The sequence below is a fragment of the Schistocerca nitens genome, chromosome 1, assembly GCF_023898315.1.
Source record: "Schistocerca nitens isolate TAMUIC-IGC-003100 chromosome 1, iqSchNite1.1, whole genome shotgun sequence".
Lineage (NCBI taxonomy): Eukaryota > Metazoa > Arthropoda > Insecta > Orthoptera > Acrididae > Schistocerca > Schistocerca nitens.
The window spans coordinates 1021606259-1021627118 of NC_064614.1; the positions used below are offsets into that span (position 1 = coordinate 1021606259).

At 39.7% G+C, this 20860-nt stretch overlaps 1 protein-coding gene across 1 annotated transcript in view; it reads right to left on the reverse strand.

Annotated features, from left to right (window-relative positions):
• LOC126221762 (uncharacterized) overlaps nucleotides 1–20860 on the reverse strand; it is a 199788-nt gene that overhangs the window by 96186 nt on the left and 82742 nt on the right. The window contains exon 3 of the mRNA XM_049942180.1: nucleotides 19977–20122. Coding sequence (XP_049798137.1) covers nucleotides 19977–20122 — 146 coding nt within the window. The remainder of the gene's footprint in view (nucleotides 1–19976; nucleotides 20123–20860) is intronic.

Consider the following 20860-nt stretch of genomic DNA (forward strand, 5'->3'; position numbering starts at 1 on the left):
TTAAATTACTCAAGTATTACGGTGCATAAAGCCAAAATAATGCAGTTTAGATTTAATTTCTCGAATAAACAGACGAAAGTAATTTCATTTATTTTGCAAAGAGTAGTATCGATATCAAAACTTATTCTTGAGGTTGCCACTTCGTAGCTATTTTTTCTTCAAGTGACGAGATTTTTAACAGTTAAGGAAATGTTCAGCTTTGAATTAGTAATAAGTGTAAAACTCAAAAGGTGTTTGTCTACCCAAGCCTACAGAAGTTTAACTTATTGTAATTTTTTCTCCGTCGTTGCATAGTTGCTTCAAAATTCGTGGAGGTACGTTCCGTCTCTGAAACCAATTGCAGGAAGTTTGATTACTCTCACATGCGTTTCGCTTCTTTTGTTTGTGAAGCACCTTCGATGGCCATTTCAAGCGCTGTAGTCCCTGTGTGTGGTCAAGTAGATGTGTTCATTAGTCTCCTTGCTACATTCGGCCGATTTCCGACGTTCTTTCACAAACATTTGATTCAACACATCGCATATGTCACTTGCCATATGCAGAGTATAAAGGAACACGAACGAGAAAAAAGGGAAACAGTAAAGGAAAAGGAAAGAGAAGAAAGAGAAAGAATACGCGAAATCGGAAAAGAACAACCGAACGATTAAACAAGGTACTCGATACTCGTTATAAGCGTGTCGTGGATCACATAAAAGAGGAAATGTACAGAATACGAACACAAATTAAATAACTAGTTACTCAAAATAAGCATTTTTTACCTAGTAAAGTGAATGCTCTGCACTCACAAGTAAACAGACCAAGACGGCCGGAGTGGCCGAGCGTTTCTAGGCGCTTCAGTTTGGAGCCGCGCGACCGCTACGGTCGCAGGTTCGAATCCTGCCTCGGGCATGAATGGGTGTGATGTCCTTAGGTTAGTTAGGTTTAAGTAGTTCTAAGTTCTAGGGGACTGATGACCTCAGAAGTTAAGTCCCATAGGGCTCAGAGCCATTTCATTTTGAACCATTTTTAAACAGACCAGAAGAGGTTCAGCAGAACACTTCACTTTCACGGAAGAGAAAAAGACGGTAAATCCCGCAATTTTCATAAATAGTTTTAGGAATATACTGACTGCTTCTTGGTCAGAGAGGCAAAAAGGCCAGTTTGTGATTTCTTTGATTACTGAAGATACAGCATTATGGGCGATGGAAATCGCCAACACCCGTCAGAACTTTTCAGAACTAGAAAAGTTATTTCTATCACGCATCTGGTCGACGTGCGTTCAAGAGCGCTTGAGGAAGCGGGATTACAGTCCCTAACCTTAGACTCTATACAGGGAACCTGTTTAATTACTTTGAAAAGATTAGGATGAGACAATGTCGCTAAGAGATGTACTGCGAATGCTAAGAGGCAGACTACCAATTGTCATTCGGGAAAAACATTTTCCTCTCACTGATCCGGACCTGGAACAGTTTATGGCCACTGTTGACGAACTTGGCCTCATACAGCGTCAGAATAGTAGAGATGATGGCTGACCCACAACCAAATATGTGCAGGCGTCAGACTCTACACAACCACTGTAAGCTCAAAAATGGTTCAAATGGCTCTGAGCGCTATGGGACTTTACATCTGGGTTCACCAGTCCGCTAGACTTAGAACTACTTAAATCTAACTAACCTAAGGACATCACACACATCCATGCCCGAGGCAGGATTCGAACCTGCGACCGTAGCAGTCGCGCGGTTCCAGACTGTAGCGCCTAGAACCGCTTGGCCACCCCGGCCGGCTACATTACCTGCAACGTAACCCAGAACAATAAGTGAAGACGAATTATATTTCGTCGCTATAAATTCAAAAACAATTTTCACAGACCTCTTTTTCCCCATGCTTACAGTAGATAATTTTCATTTCAGTATAAATAGTGTTACTTATCTTTTCTATCAAAGGAAATGCTTAATTTCGTTAACGTAGTAACACTGTACATACGGTTAGTCTTGTTTCAATGCAGGCAGTCCGTCAATCACAAACTTAAGAAATTAGACTACGATTTTAATTGCGGCTGTTGATAACGTTTTCTTGTTGTCTAAGATGTAATGCGCGCAGTGCGTGACTGCATTTGACTTTCTTAAACACAACTGAAAGGGTAACTGCTGTCTGATGCCTGTGATAAACACAGTGTTTTTGAACTATTTCAAGAGCATGAATGGTAGTTCATACATCTGTAAGTAGACAAGCTCCACTTAGGAGCCGAAATTACAATAAGCAGAAGAGGTGGTTGTATGAGTATCAAGACGGCTGTCTGGTTTTACTGAAGACTCATCCTAAAACCTCTAGCATAAAGAAAATTAATAAAGGATGGCAACTGTTGTAGAGCCACACGTAATTGTGAGAATAGCTCATGAAAGTAATTACCTTCTAGCCAATCCAAGGACACTAACCGTGAAAGGCCCATATCCACACTGGAATTTAAAGCCTTTTATTCTCCCTGAATAAGTTGATACTAAAGGTCTGATAGCAGGAAAACCAACGATTATGTTTTTGTAAATAGTATAGATATGACATTTTAATTTGGTTGATTTTTATTTATGTATGTTTGTAGTATTAAGGATTTTGATGTATTGCGTAATTTATATGTGTAATGACACACTTAAACACGAGGTGTCACTGGTAAATGTCACAGCTGACTTGACTGCATTATATAGATAACGACAGTGTAGGGGCCGTGTCAGCAATTTCGAGTACACTTGAGTGAGACCTTAGCAAGCAAATATTGTATGTACCGGTGGCACTTGTTACTTATTTCCAGCTTTGAATTCTTGATCATATCGCTCTGATCTCTGATTTTGCTAGTAATTGCACCTCATGTGGAACGAGATCTACCCTTATTTTGGACATCTGAACACAGTCATGTACGTTTCATAACTGTTACATTAATTCTAGATGAAGCTTTCTTCTGTTATAGTGAAGCTCGACAGGATGCGACAGTGTCATGTGACTCCAGGTTATGGAATGACCCTTTATGAATAATTGTAAAACCAAAAGAATCATTTAGTCCACATGACCTAATGGACAGATTTTCAACACGGACGGACGCTTACTACTTTCTGAAGTGGTCAAAAGTAACGACAACAACATATTGTAAATGAAAAAATGTGACACTCAGACATAAGCTACATTCTGTGTGTGCAAACGACCCTTAAAGAGAAAATACTTACAGTGTTTCTTCTCATCATGTACAATGTGCGAACTCTATGATGTAAGAGGACATTCTAAGCATGAAAAAATGTGATCAAAAGAACACTGTGTGCAAGTGATTATATTGTGAGTGACGCTAAGCAACATAAACTTTGTAACCACAGCAAGCGAGTGACTGACGCATCAATTAGTGATATTCAGAACTGGGACTATGCTACATATACGAGTGGAAATAGACTGTGCTCATTTTCCAAGCTGTCAGAGACAGTTGGAAACGTGGCATCTGAATGTTGCGAGGCCAGGTGTGCTATTTGTGAATTCGGAAAGCGCTACATACCTGTTACGATCGTAATAAACGCTCACCATGCTGTATACCAGGGGTTCCCAACAAAATTTTCTCTAGGACCCCCTGATTGGTACCTTGTCATATCACAGTATGAAGTACCCAAAAAATCCAAATTAAGATTCTTTTATACGTTTCCTATTTTTGGTACTTAGAAAAAACATTGACATAATCATTATTGAAAAAATATTGAGCTTAAATCTTTTTCAATTTAGCCATCATTGTTATTGTTAAATTTCTGATTATTGCTCAAATTCTTTGTCTTTGAAATATATGTAATATATTTTTTATTCTAATAGCATCTTGCGAACCCCTCTGGCACAGCTCACGGACTCCTAGGTGTCCACGGACCACCTGTTGGGAACCACTGGTGTACACAAATAGTGGTGGCTAGTGAAGAGCATTGACAGATAAGAAAGTAATATTCTTTTAGGTCAGTTAAAACAGTTAATGCCTACAACCCAGAAATGTACAAAATACTGAGTGCTTCACACTAAACACAAAATATTACACTCACATGCAAGAGTAACTGCTGGAAGAGTGTAAACTAATCATGAGTCTTTTCAGCTAAATCAACAATGCTGATCAGTGTATTAATGCTGTGTCGGCAACATGTTCACACGGCAACAATACGGGCGACGACAACATGGGCGCGTGCCGCACAAATAGCTGATTGACCCGGAGGGCGGAACTGGCTGCAGCAGCTGACCACCGATGGGGCGTGGCCGTGTTCCCGCTTGGTCGTAGCTCACCAGCCAATCCACGTCGATCTATGAGCGTCTGTTCCTGTAGCCTGAGTCTACATTGCCGACGCAGATACTCGAAGAACAAACTCTCAATGTATTGCGCTGCAAGGTTGTAAAACCCAATTCTCCAGCATATTATGTTACACGTGAACAGTTTACCCACTACACTCTCAGCGACTATAGCACCCATTTGCATTCTTGAAATCCAGAGAACAATTAAATGAAACTGTTGCATGACTTCGTTTAATAAATATATGCTTGTACTGGTATTTTAAAAACTTGGGAGTGTGAATTTTGAAAACATCATTAACAGCTTCAATAGACTAGTTTTTAATTAAACTGGTAATTATTGCGTGAATGCTCAGATGGGAACAGTCTGCAGACTAAGGGTTGGTCTTCTTTGTCACCCTCTGTTTTTTCCCCACTGCTTGTAACTCGAATGGTCAGCTCAACAAACATCTTTCCAGGGAATGTTCAACTTTCCCGTACAGTTTTCATTTGTTGCATCAGTATAGTGGGTAATGTGCCAAAAGTCATTAATATAGTGCCCAAGTAATAGCAAAAAACAATACAAAAATATTATCTAATAATACTAACTGATGTTTTTTCAAACTCACAACCTATGTAATCGTGTGTAGCTCAAAACGCTTGGTGAACTCGTCACCTGAAAACTGCTTGTGGGTGAAAACGATATATGAACTGACTAATTAACAAAACAAATACAATTATGAACGCACAATACACTTGCCAAAGCGCTATGAACTTGACGTTTTGTTTTTGAGACTGTGCATTGTGACAAACAATGAGAGTAATTAACAGACAGTAAGTGTGGAATGACTCTCCACAAAATTTCATATAATTGTGGTAATGTTATTCCAAGTGGCCATTGTACTGGTTCTCTGGCAACGAGTAACATTTATTTATGGTTGACATAAAATGTTTCCGTAATAAAATGAATTGTTGCACTGTGTACTAAAGAGTACGTAAAATATTAATTGTCTCCTTATGATTTGTATGAAGAGCAGCATCGACATTTCATTATAATGAATCTGTGTTTCGTAGTAAAGACACTGGGAACAATGAAAAGAACAGAAATAGTGTGTCGTGATGTTTTTACTCTGATTTGAATTATTCTACGAGAAAGCCACGATTTGAAACGCATGTATCTTGTAACGTATTTCTGGAAAATAAATACTGTTATTGATAACAAAAGCGACATATTTCAGTAACGTTAGCTTCCCTACATGCATAAAAAATTAATTGTCAATTTTTCGGAGATAATAAAGTGCGTTACAGAGCGAGTTGCAATTAGTATTGTTGGTCGCCATTTGCAAGACGGCTGAATCGTTTGTAAATTACTCCAGTACTACGTGACGTACAGCTAAAAGGAGATGTTTCACTATTAATTTCTGGAGCAAAAGACTAAAGTGAAGTTAATTTCATTCATTCTGCAAAGAGTAGTATCGATATTAAAAACATTCTCGTGGTTGTCATTTCATGGCCATCTTTTCTTCAAGTAACGAGATTTTTCACAGTCAAGAAAGTGCTCAGCTTTGAATTAATAATAAGTGTACCACGCGAAAGGTATTTCTCTACGTGGACCCACGAAAGTATAAATTATTATCCGTACTAAAAGACAGTTTATTACAACCCTGGGATACGTCTAAAACCTTTCGCGATGTGAGTTTGTGGTCTAACAAACTCTTCTGTTCCTAACGTTTCGTCCATGACGGCGCTGGACATCCTTAGAGGTGCTCCTCCACCGAGTCTTGCCGACTGACCGGTCGGACGTCCGAGAGCTACTTATATACTGTAGGAAATGGGGCGTGGTCGAACTAACACGTGATCATAGAGCCGAAAGGATATGCACATCGGAACACCTGGTTGCTGAAATAAAACATCTGGAGTAGGCCTTCAAGAAAAATGGCTACTCAGGGAATGAGGTAAAGAGAATTTTGCGACCAAGGAACAGAAGACAGAAACACAAGGATGAACCACAACGACATAAAAATATAGTTTCTCTCCCTTTCATTAAAACAGTAACGGATCAGATCGGTAAGATTTCGCAGAAACATGACATCAGACCGATCTTTAGATCAACAAAGATAATAAGCCAGGCACACCGATATATGTAGGATAAACGCCCTCCTCTGTCGACATGTGGTGTATACGAAATTCAGTGTACGTGTGGTAAAGTTTATATTGAGACTACCATGAGGATCGTAAATATCGACAAAACAGCACAAAAGTATTTGTCGACTAGGAAAAATAGAGAAATCAGCTGTAGCAGAGCATGCTCTTCAGTCAGGAAACCACGAAATGAAGTTTCCTGAAATAGAAATTTTATCTACATCGTCAAACTATTACCCACGACTATGTAGGGACGCCATCAAAGTTTATAAGCATCAGGATAAATTTAATAGGAAATAGGAGGTAATGAAACTTAGTGACATATGGACAGCAGCTCTGCAGAATCGCTAGACAATTTAATCTGTGACAAGACGACAATCGATACTTAAGTTTTATCTCTGACAAGGATTATCTATGTTCATCACCTATTACTTCAACCACGCCCGATTTCCTACAGTGTATATGTGGTTCTCGGACGTCCGACCGGTCAATCGGCAAGAGGAGGAGGAGCGCCTCTGAGGATGTCCAGCGCAGTCATGACGAAACGTCACGAACAGAAGAGTTTCTAGGACCACGACCTCACATCCGAAAAGATTTACCTCCATCCGGTCGTGAAAGCCTTCATACTATGATATTCCTAAAAGTTAACGATTAAGGTGCTTCACACTGCCGTGTTCGTAATTTATTTTACGTCTGTACAAATATTCGTTAAGTGATTTATTTATGAGGCACTTGAATATAGAAAGCCTTAACAATATCACAGATAAAATTACTTGCCCGTGGAATGAAGTTGTAGTGAAGTGGTGCACATAGCCTTGTGTCATCTTACGATGTGTTACGAACAGCACAAGTGTACTCACACCTATTGTTCAGTGACTGTACACACACACACACACACACACACACATACATTTGTAAAGTACACACCACTGACACTACGACGAATCTGCACTTCCTTATATAAACACAACGGTCACTACACGCATTTAACTAGTCGCTGGTTTCCTCGAGGTTAAGCAGTTAATTGGCCACCAAGCTCGATCGACCTTACGCAACTAGATTTTCGGTTTTGTGGTTGGATGAAGTCTGGGGAGTACAAACGAAAGGTAAATAAGCGAGACGAATTGCTTGCTCACATCATGATGGCCTCCGCTGTCCTCGTTATAGAATGAGCAGACGCAGTCAGACAAGCAACACAACGTGGTCCCCCAAGAGTGCACAAATGCACTCAAATTGGCGGTGGGATATTCGGACTTTCATTTTGAACAATACAGCAATCACAGTGTGAGGGGTTCGATAATGCTTAGAGGTGAATGTGTTAAAGTTACGTAATTTTCAGTTCATACTTGGTCCAACACATGTTGTAATGTTTACTAACTGTTGTTCATGTAGAGAAGGGTAAACCCGACAATGTATTGAATAACACAGAAAATAAGTAAGAATGCACATTAAAATGATTTGTTCTATCTAGGAAACCGTTCGTAACAGGGCAGTTGTCCACAAGTAATTATTTGCTACAACTGATCGATCCTGTCATATCCTCAAATACCTGACCATTCCTCCTGAGACACCCTGTAGTCGAGTATAGGTTTTTCCAAAAGTTAACCTTCGAAGCCTCTCACTAAGTTTTTCATCTGTAATAATAAATTCTTCAGTTTGAAGTATGCTTCCAGCACACGAATTGGCACACTCATATGTTGAAAGTAATAATCTCATAGTCCGAGAAACTCTCTTCTTCAACACACTTGCCAACCGCTTAGCAATGGTAGAAGATGAGAAGTTGCTGTAGTTAAGTCAATATTCTTGTTTTCAATAGGTGTAGATTACAGCAAGCCAAAAACTGTTCCTTTTTTGGGGGGGGGTGGGGGGGGGGTACATAACTGTATCATTCCACATGCTAGAACTCGCAACGCTGTCCATAGCAATTACTAGACAAACTCCTTTATTGTCGGCCATCATACGGTTTTTCCCAAGTCACCTCTGAGAGGTCTTGTGGTGTCTAAGTACATGCTAGATATGAAAAATCGGAAATTATTTTGCTACTGTTACAAATACCTAATCTTTGTTGGACAACTGACTAATCATTACGGAATAACAACTTCGTTTGTTATCGGTATTTCTTCTCTCTTCCTGATGCTGCCAGCCTTAAATATGTTACAGCCTCTTGTGATTTTACCTAAGACTTTTGATAACGATATGGCTCTTACATGAATGCAGCGGTAATCTGATATTGCGTGGTAAGCAGCATCATATTAGTTGCTGCTCTGGAGTGCTGTAGATTTGTTTGTGTGCACCTGATTTGATTCTGAAAAAGTCAAGTCGTTTGGCTTTTATCTGGTGTTTCCATTAGCGAGTATCAATATTCTGTTTATGTAGTACGCTGTTCACTTCGAACCTATTGATGCTGCTGCATTAATCCACTCAGGACACAGAGACGACGAGTACGTGCCAGATTTAGTAGCCGTTTCTTTTTCAATCGCACTTGACAATCGCTGTAGATGACGAAGTTCAAAAAATGTGTGTGAAATCTTATGTGACTTAACTGCTAAGGTCATCAGTCCCTAAGATTACACACTACTTAACCTAAATTATCCTAAGGACAAACACACACACCCATGTCCGAGGGAGGACTCGAACTTCTGCCGGGATCAGCGCACAGTCCATGACTGCAGCGCCCCAGACCGATCGGCTAATCCCGCGCGGCTGACGAAGTTCGTTCATCACTTTGCTTATTACTATTAACTAATTACTGCACAGCAGAATATCTTTAGTATACAGTCATTCAATGTCATGTATTATTTTCTGACTATCTGCTTTCAAAATGGCTTTGCATTCTTTTTGCAGACATGAGGCTACCCTGAGCAACGTCTTAATGCCGGTAACGCATCGTTCATTGAATGACACACATGAACCACACATATGGATCATGTATTTATCATTTCATCACACATGTGGATCATGTATTTATCATTTCATCGTTTTGTTCTGCTGCACTAAATGCAGTTGGTACTTCAGTAGCTTCAGTATTAGCTGAAAAATGGAGCAGACTGATGACGTAATATCGCGCTAAATTCGTTTAAATTGTTAATTTGAACTGGAAGGACTGTGACATCTTCAGTAGCCAGATTTTTAGTCTCGTATTCATAGGAAAAATTATTTTCGTTGGTAACGATGCAGCTGCAGACAGTACTTTTATTACAGCCGTGAACAGATTGTCATATTTCGTGTGTTAAGCTGATATTTTTTTGTACTGTAGAAGAAAATACAGATATACTTCGCTTTTTCCATACTTTGTGGGAGGCAGAGGAATTTTAGACGATACTTCTTATACCAATGGTACGGACGTTTGGGTTGCAGCATTGTATTCGAGTTTTCGCCATTCGGAGTAGATATTACTACGAACCATCTTTCTTTATGTGACCAATACCTTTTTCAGTGATGATGTGCTATGTCACCCATGATAATGTACACAACGAAATAATTTCCTTCATAAGAAATCTATATCGTAAATGACATTTTGCTTCAGTCTTCGAATATGTGTTAAGCAGTAAAAGGAAACATATGATAGCATCCCTGAACCTTGGAGCCGGTTTTAATACCTGTGATACGTCCATGTACGCGACCTCATTTAGACATTTTAATAACTATTACAGCATTACTAATAAATGGAAATTCTTTTGAAGAAAGAGTTCGTTTACCGCAATTTTTAAAACGCATTACTGGCGTAATTACCTCTTTAGCACACAAAGTACTCTCTTGCTCTGACCTTCTGTGCATGACCTGTATTTTTTGCACATTGGAAGCGTTATGCCTAATTCAAGAATTTAAGTGAAGAAAAGTACTTTGTGGATATTGACAGGCACAAATATTTTGTTTTAAGGTTTGTCAGTATAATATAAGGCAGCTGTGATCATTTTAATACTTTTATTAAATTAAAGGGAGTATATTTTTAATAATGAATCATTTTCATTAAATGAATTACATTATAAAAATCGATACATAAGCCACCAGTGTTATCACAAACTGTTCTCAGATTGGCGGTTATGATACTCACAAAGAACAAATTATTAAGCAAACAATGATTAAATTAATTTTTACAATTGTTAGGCAGCACATTTCTATGGTCCAAGCACGCATGTTTTGTGCACTTACGGCACACTGTCTTTGCTTTTCCGTCCTTTGAAGCAGCACACAATGAACATCTTCCGCTGTTTTGTGTTTTAGGAATAGTAATGAACTTTTCCATATCCAGATGTATGGACTTCTGTAAAAAGATGTACGGATTTCTGTAAAAGGGGATTAGACGATCTTCTGATCTTAAACAGTTGGATCATCTCCACTGAAATGTTCATGATGAAAAGTGTCCTCTTGTGCAAAATCCATTCGTGGTATGTGGGATGTTGGATTTTGTAAAGAATAAAAGCATTTAGAGTATATACGTCCATTATGTTGCACCAGAGACCCTTTGGCCACCGTTTAGTTTGTCTTTTAAATGTGTAATTACGGACTAGTTGATCCATAACTTACAAAATTTCACAATTTCAGGCTCCTTTTTATGATGTTGTTCATCTATAGATTTATCATGATGCATGGTATTTAGGAGGACTACACACTTGTTTTTCTTTGGCAAAACACTAACCGTCGTCAAATGCAAATAGACTTGAATTTACTGCTCTGCTCCTATTTGGCTTCATCTCTTATGGAATTTCTCTTTTATTCATCCTCATTGTTCCCACTCCAGCTAGGTTTTTAATTAACAGATGTTCTGCCAATGGTACACTTGTAAAATAATCATCTACGGTAACATTTCTGGCTGTACCAGCAATATTGCCTGCAAAGGTCTTCACTGTACACAATCCCGTCAATGAAATACCCAGTTTCAGCTTCGCACTTCCAGAATATTTTCATTCCATACTTTCCATGCTTGTTTGGCACATACTGCACAAACCCACAACGGCCCCTAAATGGAACTAGCTGTTCATCCACTATAACATCACTTTTAGGTATCATTATTTTCTTGCACTGTCCTGTAAATATTTTTCATACAGAGGATATAGCAGCAAGTTTATCAGTTTGTGGCCTAATCCGTCTTGTTCTTTTGTCATGAAATCTAATGAATCTTCTCATTACCTCGGACCGACTCACAGATATTTTAGCTCTATATAATGAATTGGAAAACTTTCCCAGAAAAAGTTCCCTGACTGGAACATCTCAACTCTTATCCGCTCCAGTATGAAGTAAAACTCTCCAGAAGGCGAACATTTCGTCTCTAGCTACATCGTTCCAGTACACAAACTCTTCTTTTCTTCTAGGTTTCTGCATCTCACAATTTCATCCCAATGGCTATAGGAATGCATCTTTGGGGGCGTAAGTGATTATGCCCCTTGATCGTCGTGGAATAAATTTCACTAAATTGTGTGCAGGCAATTTATTTTGTACTGAGGGACGCTTACCATTAGGAGCAATATATATGTTAGCATTTTCACTGCTTATTTGTCTAGAGGCATTATTAGCTACATCATCGTCATCATCATCATCATCATCATCATCATCATCACTATCATCATCATCACCACCACCACTACTTTGTTCTTCACTCTATGAAACGTCCCCTTAGAAAAATTAATGAATTACTGTGCTGATAAACCTCTTACGTTATTTGCTTTTCAAACAGCTGAGCAAAACTGAACGTTCTCAGACATTACTCTCTTTACTTATTCTGATCAACACTAAACTGACACACAATATTTTTAGCGCAACGCAATCTGACTTTCAAAAATCCCTACAATGGCCCTGACTAACAATAACCTATACTGTTCACAAATCACTTACCTCACAAAAATCTTCGTTACTCGAACTACTACAATACACCGAGCGCCACTACTGCCAGCTAAATAAAACAGTCTAACTTCTGAAGTGACTAACTGCTGATAGGCATAGTTAGCAAATGAAAGATTTTAATAGAGAACAAGCAAGGTATTTACCTTCATAGTGTTCAAAAGTCATTTTTTATATATATATATATATATATATATATATATATATATATATATATATATATATATATATATATATATATATCAGTTCATGACATCCAGTCTTACAAATGTACTGTCTCTGATGGACACACGTCCAGATCATCCGCTCTCAAAATTCCGCCATCTCTCTCCCCACATCCAGCACTGCTGGCGGCTCACCTCCAACTGCGCAACGCTACGCGCTGTTCACATCCAGCTGCCCAACACTACAATGGCCGACAACAATGCAAACTAGCCACAGACTGCACACAGCACAGCCAGTGATTTTCATACAGAGCGCTACGTGGCGTTTACCAATAAGAAAACCTAAACAGCCTACTTACAACTCAAGGAGTTGCATGCTGCTGCCTGAGGAACAACTTCATGGTTTTCGTCTGAAGCACTACTTATATCTGAAAGGAAATGATCATCTTCAGCTACCCATTGACTGACAACTAATTCAGGATTTGGGCTTGATAAGCGTTTTCTATCTTCTTTCCTGCTCCTTTTTCTAGATGCAGATTCTGACACTACATCTGAAAAAATAATGTGAAGAACTAACCTCATTACTCTCTCGTTTTGTAGACTTTAGGGATGTAGCTGCTGTTAGTTGTATTGTTTAGTGTTACAAATGACAGCTTTCGTGTGAGTTCGTATCGACTGTCAAACACAACACTGCTGTGCAGCAAGCTCCTACAACATTACTATACTGCTTCGCATACTCTTAATAATCCACTACAATATTTTGGTCTGTTACACAACACAGGAGTACACTAGCTGACAGTTGAACAGAGTTGCGGGTTGTAATAATATATTTTCAGCACTGACAACAACATGAAGGTGTACCAATAATGCATTCCCTGCAGACCAACAAAATGTAACCAATTACAACCAAATCTAATTTGATGACACTACAACATAAACAACGGGGTCCATCGGAACCAGGTTATGTAAATGTGTGGTATAAAGACGAAAATGTAAGTGGCACTTAAAACTAATGTCACAGATTTCAAATGGTACCTGTAATGTGCATACTAGGGCTATTTGACCCACATTTTGATCAGTTCTAAAAATACGAATACTGCCTCCAGAAGTGCGTAATATTGATGCAAGAAAAATCACTTACCAATTTTACGTAGTCATCTATTATGGTGTTATGAGCATTCTAGATGATGACAGCTATTTCTGATGATAACACATTTTCAACAAAGTGTGCAGTGCTCTGACTCAATGCCGATTACCACAGATGAACTTTGGAACCAGGTGAATGCAGCACGAATGGCTGTACTACAGGACACCAATCGCGCCCTATTGGCGTCGATGCCATTACACATGGAACAAGTTATCAATGTCCATGGCGGACCCTTTGCCTACTAGACAACAGGACACATGCTGAACCGAGGTGACTGAAATGCTTCAAATACTTCAAATGGCTCTGAGCATTATGGGACTTAACATCTGAGGTCACCAGTCCCCTAGAACTACTTAAACCGAACTAACCTAAGGACATCACACACAGCCATGCCCGAGGCAGGATTTGAACCTACGACCGTAGCGGTCGCGCGGTTCCAGACTGAAGCGCCAAGAACCGCTCGGCCACACCGGCCGGCTGACTGAAATGCTAATTATGTCTGCAGAAAATACTAATGCACATGTTCTGAGAATATGAACGTCCTATTACTAGCCCTTCAAGGTGGCCTACTTTTTCTGAACATGGGTGTATATTCTATGTTGGCCCTTACCGGGAAATATACCGTGGATTTGGTTTTACACATATTCGCGAAAACCAAAAGTATGCGACATATGTGAGTGAGCTACCGAACATGTAGGTTTGCGACGAACACAGGAACGATGGCTGCAACGTGATTTTCTTCGTAACTCAGTTTCTTATAAATTAATTGAAGCATGTATGCGAATTACATCGAATAGTAATAGAAGAGTTAATGTCCCGCGGCAACCTCTGGAATCAGATATTACGATAATTCAAATAAAATGGGGAAGTTGTGCGAATAACAAGCAGTTCAATGTTGATATTTGGGTAACGAATGTAAAAAAAGTTTTCAGGAAAATATTGGGTCATACAAAAACGTACAGTTTTACAAAGCTTTCGTAATTAATGATGGTGAACCTCGACTTTGTGCCAGCTGTGGTTCCACAAAGGATTAAATCCTTACCCCCACATGTTAAAATATGACGTGACGAACGACATCCCTCAATAAACGAATGAAAAGTAAATGCAGAAACTGAAAACACCCGCACAGGACCCCACTACAACACAAATATCCCCTTACGTGACTTACATTAAATTAACGACTTCATATGAGAAGCCTGGTAAATCAAACGAAGTAATACGCTCATAAAAATATCAACAAAACAAAATCACGGAAAATTTTCAAAAAGAAAGCGCGCCTGCTGTAGAAGACAAACAACAGCTCACAGCAAGCGATATCGCCATCAAATCTAAAATCACGACGCCGTTAATTTGGAGCAATGCCACGATGTTGCTACAGGGAAAATTTCGACCTCGTAATCTGCTGCAGTTAAAATAAGACACCATGGTCACACATACAGCTGAGCAGATGAGTTGAATCTCAGGTTCATGAAAAAATAGAAGGTACCCTGCAGTAAATATTCGTCTCTTGGGATAAATTTTTGAGTCCCTTTTTTCACAAGAAGTCGTCTAAGCATTGGGGAAGCTTCGTGAGTTCAAATGCTCATTGTTATATGATGTATGTAACACCATAGCTAACACAGTACATACCTTTTGTTGATTCATTTAGCTTTCTGTTCAACATCCCATCGTTGAAATGGCTCTGAGCACTATGCGACTCAACTTCTGAGGTCATCAATCGCCTATAACTTAGAACTAATTAAACCTAACTAACCTAAGGACATCACACACATCCATGCCCGAGGCAGGATTCGAACCTGCGACCGTAGCGGTCACGCGGTTCCAGACTGAAGCGCCTTTAACCGCACGGCCACAGCGGCCGGCTTCCCATCGTTGAATTTCTGTAATTAGTGTATGATTAATTCGATACTGTAATGAAGTGTAATCTCTGTAATATGCACAATATGAGCAAATTATATGTTTTGGCTTTCTCACATAATATCTTTGCTTATCTTTGAGGTTGAATAATTTTGTTTAAATAATTTTTTGTAGAAATGTCAGTATGAGCAAATGCTCTGTTTTATTTAATATGTTTGGCTGCTGTTTTGTAAACTGCTGACCTTCACTTAGGGTTCTTAGTTATTTTGTAGCTAAAAGGTGGTGTGGTTCCCCTTGGGAACGAAGCATGCAGTGCGCGCAAAATGTGGTTGCCATGGATAGGAAGGTGAAAGAAAGAGTCAGTCGGGGACGATCTACCAAACTGTCAACTGCTCATGTAAAAGTTGTGTATCGTGCTGGTGCCGAGAAAGGCTTTTCGTGTCACTTTCCAATGCCTCGGATGGACGGACAAAGAGTTGGAACTATTCTGGAACTGGTACCTATCATCCCCACCAAGAAATGACGGAGACCAGCATTTCCGCCTGGAAATCCACCCACCGACATGCACTCGCCACCACGTTGCGCAATCACTGAAAAGGAACCAAAGAGTTTTAAATATGTAAAGTGAAGAATCACTTCACTGGATGTTTTAGTGTGCACAAATATGAGGTAACTTATAACTGAATTTATGTACCTACCTTGATTTTTTCCTTATCACAACACCTCTCAGGTTCCTCTCCGTTCGAACTATGATTACAGAGTGCCCTTGTTGTGGAAAAAATGAAAGCCTCAAAGCAAACAATTAATTAAATAATGTTGTTTGACATTTGGTAAAAAGGGAGTATTCAGATTTACTGTGGATTTGGTAAAATTGTGGGAGGTAGTAAATGCAGCTTTGTGAAAGCCTCCTAGTGATTGAAACAGTCCAATTTAACGTTTTGTGGACTTTCAAAGTTACTTATTTAATCATTCTGTTGAAAGTAGAAGACTGTAGTAATAAAGACAATTTTCTGTCACTTTTAAAAATTAAAATTTCTTAAAACTGTAGCTTATAAAGTTTTGCTTAGTTAATGATCATAGTGCTGCCTGTTGTAAATTGTAAAAGGTGAGTCAGTTTCTTACAAATATGTCAATATTGTGTCTCACTGCAGTAACAGTCGTGACCTGCATTTGTGGAAAGTTATAGATCCATGTTTGCTAAGTGCTTGTGTATTGGAAGTGCATACTAATAGTGTAACAGGATCCACAGTTTGTCTATTGTGCTTATACTAGGTAACAAGTAACAGAAAGACCACTATATATGAACTTCTATTATTTAGGGGACAGTGAGGAATATTTTGCTAATGAATTTTTTCCCATGTCAATTAGAAAAGTAGTTGGTAAAAGAAAGATTAAACCCATGCCAAATTTATAATTTTGCACTGAACTTTATTCACATATCATGTCAGATAGGAAAATGTTTGAAAAGTGAGACTAAATCCATGCTTAACTGTATATTCCTAAAGTGAACTTTAATAGCAATATTATTGAAACCATTCAGTTTGACCAAGCCTTGAAGGCAAAAGTGTGTGTCATTTTCGGTTCTATTTATGCAAGTAGCCTTGTTCTCCTATAACTGTTAGCACTTTCTTTAGCGTCAACATCTGCTAGTGACAGAGTTCATTGCACTCTCATGTGATAAAGTATAGGCTGTGTCTGTCCATTAAAGTTACTCATATCTATTTTCTTGAACAATAATCTTACTCATTCTTATGCCTAATTAGGCTGGCGACCGTTTTTATCATAATTTGGACACTGGATAGGTAAATTATTATTTTGTACTGTTTAAATATTTACGTAATCCTGACTTTCACTTCCGATAAGCCATCCCTTTAGGTATATCACGATCAACATAACAAAATCCCTTCCAGAGGGTAACACTGCTCTGCTTCTTTATAATATAATTGCCTTGACTAATAATTACGCGATACAGTTTGCCTCCAGCTTTGAGGAGGTTATCGTATAACAGTAGCAGACGGTAATTTTATGTGTATCCCTCTCAGTATCCTACCCTTTTAGGTTTTCGATACCACTGTTCAAAAGCGTCTTCTAATCAAACTGCGTAACTATTGGCCCCTGCTGTTCTTAATCTATCTGAATGATTAGGATACGATTTGAGCAGTTCCTCAGACTTTTTGCAGATGAAGGTGCTGTTTACCGTTTAGTAAACTTGTCAGAAGGTCAGTACAAATTACGAAACGACTTAAACGAGACATTTGCCTCTGCCGCAAGTATTAATTGACTCTGAACAATAAAAAGTGCTAGTTCCTCCACATGTATTCTGAAAAAATTCTGTTACATTTCGGTTATACGACATGGTATGAATTCGAGTGTCGTCGACTTAACTAAATGCCTAGAAATTACAATTACGAACAGCCTAAACTGTAACCATCATGTACCATATGCTGTAGGGAAAACGAAACAAAAGACTGCGTTTCTTGGGAGAACATGTAGGAGATGCAACAAACTCTACTAGACGACCTAGACTACGCGTCCTTTTTCTTGTGGAGTACATCTGAGTGGTATGGTATCGTTACCAGACAGGATTGACGGAAGGCATTGGGGAGGTTCAAAAGAGGCCAACTCGTTTTATATTATTGCGAAATAGAGGAGAGAGTTTCACGGATGTGATAAGCGAGCTAAGGTGGCAATGATTAACACAAAGACGTTTTCCGTTGCTGCGAGCTTTTTCCAAAAAATTTCAGTCACCAACATTCTTCACCGAATGTGAAAAAATTTTCTTGACCTCCACCTACACAGGGAAAACGAACATCGTGAAAAATAAGGGAACTCGGAGCTCACACGGAAAGATTTAGATATTCATTCTTTCCACGTGCTATTTGAGAGTGAAACGGCGGAGAAATAATCTAAATTTAGTTCTATGAATCCTCTACAAAGCACTAAGTGTGAATTGCAGAGATTTCATGTAGAAGTCTGAATTGCAGAGATTTCACGTAGTTTTAGATGTAAATTTGGTCTACGTTTTGCACTTACAAAAAAATGGCTCTGAGGACTATGGGACTTATCTTCTGAGGTCATCAGTCCCCTAGAACTTAGAAGTAGTTAAACCTAACCAACCTAAGGACATCACACACATCCACGCCCAAGACAGGATTCGAACCTGCGACTGTAGCCCCTAGAACCGCTCGGCCACTCAGGCCGGCTTGCACTTACAGTTTTGCCTCTACTGCTTAGCAAACTTTCCACATCTTTTACCTTCTTGTAGCACCGTCTTTCTATTACCTCCTATGCTTGCTTATGCCTTCAATTACTTAATGATTTCGTACTTAATGTGTCGACTTATTTCTTAATGTCCTTGTACACCACCACAGATTAAATGGAAAATTGAAACTTCCTGGCAGATTAAAACTGTGTGCCAGACCAAGACTCGAACTCGGGACCTTCGCCCTTCGCGGGCAGGTGCTCTACCAACAGAGCTACCCAAGCACGACTCAGAATGAAAAGATAGGAGACGAGGTACTGGCGGAATTAAAGCTGTGAGGACGGGGCGTGAGTTGTGCTTGGGTAGCTCAGTTGGTAGAGCACTTGCCCGCCAAAGGTAAAGGTCCCGAGTTCGAGTCTCGGTCCGGCACACAGTTTTAATCTTCCAGGAAGTTTCATATCTGCGCACACTCCGCTGCAGTGTGAAAATTTCAGTCTGTAAATGGAAAATTATTAAGGCTTTCGTAGCCACATGTTGACAAAGCTGCTGAACGCTTCTGTCTCGGATTCTCTGGCCGACTTTTGTTTGCTGATTTTTCTGACGTGGAAAGAGTGGTTGGCATTGTCAAAACGTTATCCCCCTTTACTGGTGAAGTCCATCATGAACAGTCGAAGGTTATGCTTTTACATTGTCACTCGTGATGGCGAAACGTTAGAAAAATCGTGAAGCAAAATTCGGACAAAAAATCCGAGACATAAGCCAATAGATACTCAATTGTCACAGTTTCGGTGCTTCCCTGCTCTTCTTCCCATTCCGACATTCACAAACATTTACACAGAATACTGTCCGCCTCCGTAACAGAAGTGCCAGCGCAGTTGACTGCCATGAGTGGGACCTAGTTTCGATTCTCTGTTCTGCAAGGGTAGGACAGGAACAAGGGCCACCAGCTTCGTGATGCAAATTGACGAGCTGCTTGTCTACGACGTAGCAGCAATAGGTTTGCTAAGACGACAACGGCTGGTAGGGTTTTGTGCTGACACCACGCCTACTCTTATCGCATACCGATGACGTCATAGGCTGACGATGACATAGCAGTCGGCTGGGCCCGACCGGCCTGTCTGTGGCCAGAAAGGCATTGCTTTCCTTTATTACTCCATAGAACAGTGTATTCCAGATGAACAGAGGCAGCTCTTTTTTTTTTTTTTTTTTTTTTTTAGGAGCATAATTATTCCATCGTCGGCGCCAGTCCTTTTGCGATGTCGTTCATGCTTCAAACATCTCTTATATCCAATGAATAACTGAAAGATGTAACTCACAGAGTAAACAGTAAGTAATACGAGACTACTACAATTTTCATTTCCGCCAGCAGTACAGTGCATACCTTCCTGGCGGTGTACTGCGTCATCTTCCAGGAGGCGGACAGCGGCTTGGCCGTGATGACCATGTAGCGCTCCACGGCTATGGCGGCCAACGTCACGATGGACAGCAGCCCGAAGTGACCCACTGCGCATGCGTACAGCTGGCAGCCTGCAACAAAGCGCGCACTTCTCAATAGTCGATTAATTTGACGGTCTATGAAGACAGGGACACGGCATCGAACAAAAAGTAATTCTATTTTACTCTCGAGTACTATCAGAATAAAGGTATTGCACTCCCAAAAGTATCGACAAAAAAACACTTCCTGCTTCGATACTTATAGAAAGGTTAGAGGGCACGAGTAGCCCCCACCCCAGTTCTTTAAGGATTCGAACACCCATTTGAATAAAGCTTCCAAGATCTGAATACAAATGAGTTAATGTGCATGTAAAATATTTAACGTTGAAGGTGCAAGACCCTAACAACTTTTTATATGTCTTACAATTAGTTCTGGACAGACTAACGAAACTGAAATTATCGGCAAGGTTTCTTGGAAGTTGCTAAGTGCTCTCGTCATCAAACTAGATGAGTATAGTGTCGCTAATTTGCCCTCCGTTTTAAATCAAAGCTAGTTTTTCACGCATCTCAATGCTTGTTGCGTCATACCCAGTCAGGTATGAAGAGCGCGAGGAGCTGGTGCTGTCGTCACAGGGTACCAGCTCTGTGAGCGTGACACAACTTGAGAACGTGCTAGTGATTTTCGTAAAAGTTACTGGATTAACAGCGATCTCAGCGTAAAATTTTAAAGTAAGAAATTTTGAAAGTCTAGATCGCATAAAAACATTTATCCCAATGGTGAACGGTTTGAGCCAATTTTTAGACTATCTTCAGGGCAATTTCCAATTTTAG